Source organism: Rhopalosiphum padi, chromosome 4 (assembly GCF_020882245.1).
Source record: "Rhopalosiphum padi isolate XX-2018 chromosome 4, ASM2088224v1, whole genome shotgun sequence".
In the NCBI taxonomy this organism is placed as follows: domain Eukaryota; kingdom Metazoa; phylum Arthropoda; class Insecta; order Hemiptera; family Aphididae; genus Rhopalosiphum; species Rhopalosiphum padi.
Genome location: NC_083600.1, coordinates 49,506,277 through 49,517,140, shown reverse-complemented (window position 1 = coordinate 49,517,140; position 10,864 = coordinate 49,506,277). Strand labels below are relative to the sequence as shown.

General features: G+C 23.9%; 1 protein-coding gene across 1 annotated transcript; it reads left to right on the top strand.

The window, feature by feature from the left end:
• The first annotated feature begins 1,919 nt into the window (after nt 1-1,919).
• Nucleotides 1,920-8,205, top strand: LOC132930584 (elongation of very long chain fatty acids protein 4-like). Its single transcript, XM_060996524.1, has 8 exons — nt 1,920-2,111; nt 2,340-2,474; nt 2,776-2,966; nt 4,472-4,564; nt 6,380-6,436; nt 6,519-6,624; nt 7,349-7,485; nt 7,574-8,205. Exons 2-8 carry the CDS (start codon nt 2,396-2,398, stop codon nt 7,787-7,789), a joined length of 879 nt encoding a protein of 292 aa, XP_060852507.1. The 5' UTR covers nt 1,920-2,111; nt 2,340-2,395; the 3' UTR covers nt 7,790-8,205.
• Nucleotides 8,206-10,864: the final 2,659 nt, after the last annotated feature.

Genomic DNA, 10,864 nt, shown 5'->3' with positions numbered 1-10,864 from the left:
TATCTGTTGTTTAACTCTTCCAAATAATAGAGATTAATACATTTTAAGTTATTTTATAATATTTCAATTGTTTCAAACTTTTTTTATAAATTATAAATATTAATATCAAATTAAATATACTTTAAAATTGTTCATGTTTGAAAAATTTGAGTTATACTTTATTTTAAGTCCCAACGTCCAATCTTAAATATTGTGTTTACAAAATGAATATGAACAATTTTAGCCCCCCCTTCCAAAATAAAAAAATGTATATCCGCAACTATAGGGTTGTCTTGAATATTCTATGACGAGCATTCATGATTTGTCTCACCAAGAAAGCGTTCTATTGAAGTTAAAACATTTATTGATACAATAGTGTAATTTAATTTACATAGTGTTTACATAGTTTACACAATGTTTAAGTTGTTACCATCGATTTACAATATTAGAAATCAAATAATTTAAGTATATAATATGAATCAGTAAGACGATTTATTGCAATAATATTGAATTATTATCTAAAAAAAAAAAATAACATTGACTTTCTAAAATACAACTCAAACTTTACAGTCAATTAAATAAATTATTGTTAGAATAATTATTAGTATTATCAAAAAATGTCGAAATTACTTTTGCAATGCTTGAATAAAATATTTAAGACGCTATATAAAGGAATATTCATTCCTTAAAAAGTAATCTTTTATTTTACAGGCTACTGCAATTCATTTAACATTAAAATTAAACTATATTTTTTTTTAATTTTAACACGGGTCTTTTCTTTTGTTACCAAACATAAATCAATTAAATTAATTATTATCGTGTAACGAATACTGACATTAAAAGACATACAAATAATACAATTCGTCGATTTAAAAATGATTCATCACAACTGATGTGGTATTCATTATTATAATATAATGCACTGGTGCACTAGTTAGTGACTAATTGACATAATATGTGGTGTATTCCTATGCGTGAAATTTCCCATTTCAATTATTTTAAACACAATATTTGTTAATAATATTAATCAATTATTGTCATCATCAAGTTGTTAATAATTATAAAAATAATTAGTAACGTGTCATAACTTTAATAAAAAAAATTATAACAATAGTATATTTGGTTTTTATATGCCAAGTGGAATGAGCAGGCTTTGGATTTTACAAAAATTTGTTTTATTCGAGTGCAATTTGTCGACAGTGCTTCAAAAAATGATAACACAAAAAATAATAATGAATATATAAATATATATAATATATAAAATATAAATTAAATAATATTTTTTAATATTTAATTCTTAATAAGTCCTAACCATTTTTTTTTCAAATGTTTAATAACTGTACTCGTATACTCATACTTGGAAGCTGAACCGAATTATTGGGTGGATGTTTTTAAATACCAAAACAAAAATAAATTGTTACGCTAAGCTATATTATATATATATATATATATATATTCTATACCGAATCGATATATCAATATACATATGTAATTTATAAATTAATATTTTTGATAAAATTCTACTATTTCACTTTAAATTCATTTTCGGCAAGTAAGTTATTTTACAACGTGTATAGCATGTTACGAACGTTTAAATCTTTTATAAGAACAGTGCTGTATTTTTTTTTCTTACGTAGAAAACGGGACTTACAATCAAATATCGAATACCTATTGAACATTTAGACGATTTAAGTCGAGTGTGCTTGTTTCCCATACATTTCTTAACATTAAAACTTACGAATTACTATATATAAGCATTTGTATGGTACTAAGATTTACTCATTTAAAACCAAAAGTGAATACCCAATTGAAAACGGGTATTATATAGTTCGTCAAATTTGTTGAACAAATTAAATCAATACTCGCTCGTGACTGTACATTAATTTAATTATAAATATACAATAGTTCACGAGAAGAATATGAAGTTCTAATAACGAAAACAGTGTTTTGTCTTAATTTTAACGATGTGTACACATAACCATGAAGTAAACAACTCGGTCGTTTTTTGTTAACAGAAACATATTTGTTCAAAATCAATTTATATTATAGTACAATAAACATTAATTATATTCACTAATTATTTTATCCTCTATCGAGGACCTGAAAAAATATTCATCTTAATTAGAAATAAGGTAACTATTTTAAGTTAAATCCGTTTTTGCATTGTTTTTAATAATTAATGTAAAAGCTTACTAAAATGGTCAGTCATTTTATCTTATAACTTTAACGTTTATTTTTTATCGAGATATTTTCTATAAAATATGTAATTACTCGTTGTGACGAAATTTAAATAATTTATAATATTTGTATATCATTATATATATATATATATATTAATCGATATATTTTTTTTGTCCAAGAATCCACACTTCACATTGATGAAAAACAATTGCATTTAAAGCGAAAATAAAAAAAAATGTATACATCTATATTAGACTACATAATTCAGACAAAAGATTCTCTCAAAGAGTTTGTACAAAGTGAAGTTAAGTACGGTAAGCAATAATTTGTATAGACTATTTTTTAAGCTTACAAAAATTTAGGATACAGGTCATTAATTGTAAGTAGTTACGGGATATCTGCTCATTATTATTTATTATATTTAAATAAATAAACATTAAAGCATAGTAAATAATATTTAAGTTTAGACATATAATATCATATATATTAAATTTTATATTATATATATATTATATGCATCGAATGTGTTGTATAAATTATACATCATATATGATCACATATAATTTATGTAATATAAATTAAATTAAATATTAAAAAGTTTATTATTTTAAGTAGACGAAGAAATCGATTCATGGTTATTCGTAAACCAGCCATGGCCAGTGTTCGGGATAATTATTGTGTACTTATTGTTCGTGATAAAAATTGGTCCCAAAATGATGGAGAATCGTCAACCATACAATATTACTAAAGTAATTTTGGTTTTCAACTTTGTACAATTTTCCTACAACGGTCTGCTTTGTTTATGGGTGAGTTGATATTTTAATATTTTACGAAGAAAATTATTGCGTTCAAAAGACATTTAGTAGTAAAAACACTAAAAAAAATAACAGTTTTTAAGAATATTTCAAGGTTGTTTAAAATTACTAGAACAGCATGCATGCTATACTTAAATAATCTCTGTAAAATATTTAGTTTGACAAATACGTATTTACACTAAACTACTCAATGACATTTTCGACGGAAATAAGTATCGAAATATATATTGCCATACAAATTGTATTATAATGCTAAAAGCTTTCTCTTTATAAACTTTTTTTGGAAAATTAAATTTAAAGAACATATGTTATACAATTGTTACTATACTAATTTCTCTGCCGTTGATGAAACAACGAATCATAAATAAAATACATTTATAGTGACTACAAATTCTAAAAAATTGATTTCTAATAAACTTTAAATCAAAATCAATAATCCTCATTTCTATTACCTAATTACCCGCCTACTTAATAATTATTATAGCATTGTATGACCTGGGCATTTTTAAAATATATTTATCAGCATGTTATAATTATATTATTTGTTAGCAAAAACCTATAGTGAATAATTTTACTACGTGAATCTAACCTAACCCAATTTCGGGCTTATGGTTTTTATTAATTTAATAGTAATAAATTATAGTAATATTATATTACTAACGATGTTTTAAGATAAATATTTCATGTGTGTACATGTTATTATATTATTGTTACAATATGCTATGCTTACAACATAATTAAATATTTTAAGTAATTAAAAGTTTTGAACGCTATTTTATACGCCAGTACTTCGTGCAGATTAGGAGATAAAAAATTTAGGGCGTCGTCTATAACTACAAACATATTAAGTTACAACCCACATGGTTTGTACTCAAAAAAATATGCCACATCATAAATATTGTTTTGTGAAAATTAACTCGGCGAAAATTATTAAAATACTAAACAATCATAATAATAGAATATATCTTGATAAACATTTCAAACATATTATTCATAACTTAAATTATTATTTTTATTATAAAACATAAAGTAATAATTATAATATAAACTCACTTTAAGATTAAATTATAATACTGATTATTAGAAAGCAGCTCGTGAACATCTAATACTAAAATTCATAAATAATATTTCAAAATGTAGTTTTATTTCTCATACATTTATTAGTATCTATCGTTTAACTAAACCTTAAATATCGGAAGCAATTTTTAAAGAAAATTTATTAGTTTAATGTATAGGTTTATATAACGACTGTTTTTATGAGATATGTTGTATCATAAGTTATTATGTGTATATATATATATATATATACAACATCATAGTTATAGTTATCAAAATGTTAACAAAATGTATCCCTTCTCTCACTCACAAGTAATAAAATTGAAAAATGAAAGTGACAATATCCGGAGTTTGGATGTTAAAATAAATAACATTAGCCGTCATGACAAGATCGTAAAAAATTGAAGTTTATATTTAAACATTTTTATTTTTCATTTTAGATTATTTTGATTCCCGGTATACCAAAGTATATATTTACTCACCTATGTCATATCACTAAAGACACTCAGCACGAGAGATATTTAATAAAATGTGTGAGTATATTATTTTATTGGTTATAATTTTTAAATAACATATTATATTAGGCAAGACAAATGAAAAAAATTATTTTCTCACTATAAAAATAAAGAATATAGAATATTATATGTGATTGAAATCCTTTAAATGTATAACGAACTTTTCACGCTCCTGGGCTGAACTCAGCAAGTATAGCACTATAGCAGTGACTATATTACTTACTTATAAGGAATATGTCAATAAGAATAGCAATGGTTCGTTTCCGAGAAGAGTGATCAATTAATTTGCATTAAAATGATGCATTGTGTTGGTTAACATTTTTTACTAGAAAATTGCTTCAAAAGTTTCAAGGAACTTATTTTTCAACTAAAATTGTATTTTATTTGGTCAACGATTTTTTCAAGCAACCACTTAGCTTAAAATCGTACAAAGACCACCACTCCTATAGGTGGTAGTCTAATTGTAATTTGAATTGTAATAAACAAACATATTTCTTAATAAGGTCTAAATTGAGAGTGCGTTATGGTATTTATAGGAGGTTATTGTTTTATTGCATCATTACATTGTAGGAACCAAATACTAACAAATTAAACAAAATTGTAAAATATAAAAAATAAATTACAGCAAACCTATTATTTCTAAAATCTATTTTGGTTATTTTACTCTTAAATCGAATTAATTTTTAAACATGTTTATTTGACGAAGAATTTATGTAATTACAAAAACTTAATGGATGTGCAGAGTGGCCTGTATTACATACTTATAATATGCGCCAATAGTGTGTATATTTCTAATCTTGTTGTATGGTCAATTTACGTTAGATAAAAAATTGTTGTTTTTAGTGGGGGAGGGGGGAAGGCTGGTTATTTTTCCGTTTTACATCGAACATTTTTTCTAACCGTGTGCGACGAGTTTCTGGTTATAATAAGAAAAAAATGCTGGGCAATGGAACTCGTAACAGATTTTTACTGTATATTTTATAAATTTATAATAGTTTATACCTCCACTGGCTCCACTAGCACATATCTGTCACGAATCAAAATACAGGTTTTGGTAAAAAAAAATACATTATATACGTTATATTTTAATATCTAGAACTCTAATTATTAAAAATACATGAAAATACAATATATTTGGTACAAAAAATAATTTCTTAGCACTTAGATAAATACGTAGGTACCTATTTAGTTCATTATCTATATAAATCTACTAATTGGCAATTGCCACAATTATAATATCATATTGTGCTAAGAACTATACTTTATCATAATATCATAGGTATAATATATTTTTCATATATTCATCGGTAGTTCGAAAAAGTGTTGAAATGCCTTAAAAACATCAGAAAACCCGTTTTGAATGTTCAATCAAATATATTAAATTTAGAACATCATTAGAACAAATAATCTATATATATATATATATATATATATCATAATTCATAATGTATAGTTTATTGAGTTTATTCCTATATTTATCCTTAAACGTATTTAAGATTAACTATTTGCTATGTCTAATATGTTTGTTTGGCTATGTTTTACTATACAAATTGTACAATAAATTGTAGATAGGTTATCTACTATCTATTTAGTTATGTGCAACATATAAAAAAATATTTTACACTAAATTATATAATTATGTATAAAACAATGGATTGGATTTACTAATGGTAGTATGGGATTTCTTATTTTAGAATTTCTGGACTGGCCTGAAAGAGAAATATTACTTGCTCGCCAAATTACTCATCATAACACATTAGAAATTCTGTCACCACTACTAAATTTACTAATCATGTTAAATTATTCATTTATAACGATTTTCCATTTTCACAGCTGCACACTGTTTCATGGTTTTACTTCATGTCCAAGATCATTGATTTATTGGATACAGTAAGTTTTGCGAGTATATGAACACTTTAAATAATAACACAATATTATATTACCGTTTACCATTATGCAATATTGATTACAGGTATTTTTTGTTTTGAGAAAAAAACAATCCCATGTATCTTTTTTGCATGTTTACCATCATACAAAAATGGTAATCTCATGTTGGGTACATTTAAGATTTTTTAAAAGTAAATATATTTATGTTAATTATTTTATTTACAGTTACTTTTTATATCTATATCGACAGATATGAATTTTGTTTATTCCGCTTTAACGTATACTAATCAATAACCAACTAAAATATCCATTTTAAAAACAACAATACTATACAATTTATTTTTTTAATATACACATTATATAAAATATTTTTCTTTTAATAATTTAAACGTTAAAAATACTAAAAAAAACTCAAAAATTATAATACTATAAAATAGTCAAATATTTCATCCTCAATGAAAAAAATTTATTTTGTAAACTTAAAATTATGGAAAAAAAAAATTCCTAAAACATATTATATACCTTTCGAGAAAATAAGTGTTCAAAAGAACCATCCTGTATGTTTATATTTACATAGAATGTATTCGGAGAATTTAACAATTTTACAATGCAATTATATATTGCGCCCTGTATATTGAAATATATGTATATGTGATCGTATTAGAAAATGAAAATCAGAGCGCTAATTTAAACATCATTAAAATGTTAGAAATAGAAGGCACCTATAATTAAAATTTGGAGCATAAAATATAATACAAACAAAATAGGTATCAAATTTAATTTTACTTAATTAGTACTATTGATTTTATATTTGTAATAATTGTTAACATACCTCACAATTCTACGCGCGCCGTATAGGCAAAATACATGGGGTATCTATACATTTAATAATAAAATAAATAATTACATTTTCAGGCGAACAAGCGGCTTACGGTGCGTGGCTTAACTCGAGTGTTCATATCGCTATGTACGGATATTATTTCCTTGCTGCACTTGGACCATATATGCAAAAATATCTGTGGTGGAAAGTTTACGTTACACGATTACAAATTGTGAGTACCCGAAAACATAAATATCTAATTATTATCGAGCACTGAAAAAATTGCAACAAGTCATTTAATTTTAAATTGTTTTGTCTAGGCTCAACTATTCATCGCAGTAGGCTATATAATATTCCTGTATAAATATGACTGCACCATGCCAAAAGCATTGGCGTTTACCGTAATTATCGATATCATTGCATTTATTTATTTGTTCATGGATTTTTACAAGTCCGCTTATAAGGAAGATAAAATAAACATAGCCGACATAAAAGATGATAAAATAGATACTGTAGACAAAATTAAATCATCATAAGAGTATAGATCCTGTCATATTATATAAATCGGTATTTTGTATACATTTTACATATTATACTTATTTACAATTAATTATATCTATATTCGGTTAAAATTGTACAGCTTACTTAAAGTAAGTTCGATCCGTCAAATATGTATATCAATAAAAAGTCAAATACAACCACGGGACAACAAAAAATTGTAATTCTATTTATAAGCCACCTTGCCTATATGTATTAACTTTTCTTCTTACGTTACCTGCCACCTAATATATAAATTAAAGAAAATATTTTCTAAGTTGTTATGGATTTCATTTTATTTTAATAATTGACTGTATTTTAAAATATTTAAAAACATTTATCATCATTGACCTCATCAATATTTATATTAATATTATTAATTGTTAAATAAATACTTTCATAGTTAAATATATAATTAATACTTCACAATTATTTTACTAGTATACGTCAGAGAGAAACATACCTTTCGTATTGGTTTAGTATTTCCTTAAAAATATACTGAATAACTTAATAATATCTTATTGAGTTTATTAAATTTTAAATTGTAAAATTATACAGAAATTATAAAAACTCAACTTTACTCAGTAAAACAATATGTTACTTTATATTTTAATGTGATATTATAATATTTATTATTAATTATATTGAAATATTATAACACTTCTTATATTTTAAGTTTAATCAATAGATAAAATGAATACTTGTTTGGATTTCATTTTTAAATATTAATAATAATTTTACTATAATATACTATAAAGTGTCTGATGGTTTAAATAATATATATTTAATTAATAATAATGTGTAAGTATGCCATGGTAGTCACTTTGTCAATTATAAAGGCTGCTCAGTTTATAAAAAAAACTTAAGTTTTCCAACAGTCAAACTCGACGAGAACGTGTCATTCCTGCTCCCAAAATCAAAGATAACTTTTCTAAATCCATTTTAAATTCCAATTTCGATAAACCATCATATTACTAAAGCTTCTTCCTCAAACCAAAACCATCTCCATTTTTCTTTGAACATCGAAACATTATTCACTTCTTTTATGTCCGAGTTCAAATCTATCATAAAGCCTCTCTTGTCTCTTCTAACGATTTTATTAAGTAAAGGTAAATTATAATTATCTATATACCCTTCTACGTCTTCCCCATAATATATTGTTATTGTTTCATCTTAATGTAGAAGCTAACTACATCAGATTCATAATTTTGTATTCTTGTCTTAATTATCTTTTATTTTATATAATATTATGAATCTATACTATTTTATAAAAACCTATATTGTGTTTATCTATTTTAATTGTTGAGCTATCATAGTTTTATGTTAGTAGCAAGAAAATTAAAAATAACAATAATAAGTATAATTTTAGGATGTAAAAAAAGCTATGTTCTATATTGTTATACTTCATTCACATTTTTACTTGTGTAAAAGAGTAAGAATGCTAATACATTATTAGCAGGCAAATTATTCCTATTAAATTCGCAACGCATTCTTACTTAATGGTATATTGATTGGGGTATACAACATATTAAAATCATTTCTATAATTTTTTAACATACACACTAAATATACGATGATATTTGGATTTACAGTTAGAAATTTCAATCAAGGAAACAAAATATTCTAAAATTGTTTTCAAATTTTGATTCAATTAAATTTTTAATTTTTAATTTTTAAATTATATGGGGCATACTTACCTAGGACATACAGGTAATTATCAAAATAAAAATATTTCGAGAATCAATTTTTACTCATTTAAAAAATATCCTTACGTAAATAATAAGGTATGAATAATTTGAAGTACATTTTTTAGATAATTCAAATTGGTCTTGTAAAAACCATGTAAACCATAAACTATTTTTTAGAAAAATACTTCAATAAGTATCCAAAAACTATCTTCTTGGAGTATAAATTATATTTTTATTTAATTTGCATAATATTTAAGGTTTATAGAATATATTTTCTTTTTTTTTCTTTATGGTTATGTTTTTGCCATTTTCACATAGCTACATGACAATGTCATTTACCTACTGTATACCCACAAAAATGTTTAATGTTAGTTAATCATTTCTAATACTACATTATTAAATAAAACAAATTTATTATTGTACCATAAAAAAAACTATTTTACCAGAAATAAACTGTTTTAAATTTTTCTTAAATAGAATTATTTTTTCAAAGTTAACACTATTGTATACATATATATAATCATAAGAATAAAATTGATTACCAATAATACAGTTCCATTAAATTTTTTTTTAACGAACTCAATATCTACCTATTCACGAGGCCGGATCTAGCATATTTTTTACCCAAGACAAAATATAATATTACCACCCTCTCATAATTCAGCCCTTTCTATTATGCCAATATCCTATGGTAATTTGATGACTCCCGACCAAGACTTCCGGGGCAAGTGCCCAGGTTCGCCTCCCCCCTAGATCCGGCACTGCTTATTCAATAGCATTATAAAATAATAATATTAATTATCAGTCAAAAAATACTTTATTTATATTGTTTCTCATGAATATTAGTTACTTATTTTTTATTTTACGTCATAAATAAAATTTAAAAAAATTGTAATTTAGATTTTATGAATTTACATAACTTTTGAAATATAATTAATATTGCATAGTTATTCAATAAGTTATAATCATCTAATAAATAATATTAAAAATAAAAACTCATTGCTATTAGTCATCAAGGAGTTTTTATTAAAAAAATCCTCGACACAATGCATCATTTCCATAAAAAAAAAAATCCTTCATCTGCCATTGCCGTCAAATTTCAAAAAAGTTTTATTCAGATTAAAATTAATATTTTTACTGATTTCTAAATCGTGTTTTATATTAATCAGTTAAAAATTATTCAATCAAGAATAACCTCTGATTATAACATATTATAGCTGTGTAGCCTATATACCTAAGCCGAGTAACAATAATTTTGAGTTCATTAATTAAAATTTTTTTTAATATAATCATAAAAAAGTATCCAGTAAATAAAGTTAAAATATAATAGCGTTGATTGAATTAAATTTTAACTTTTCCTGTTAAAACTTGTAAATTGTTTAAATG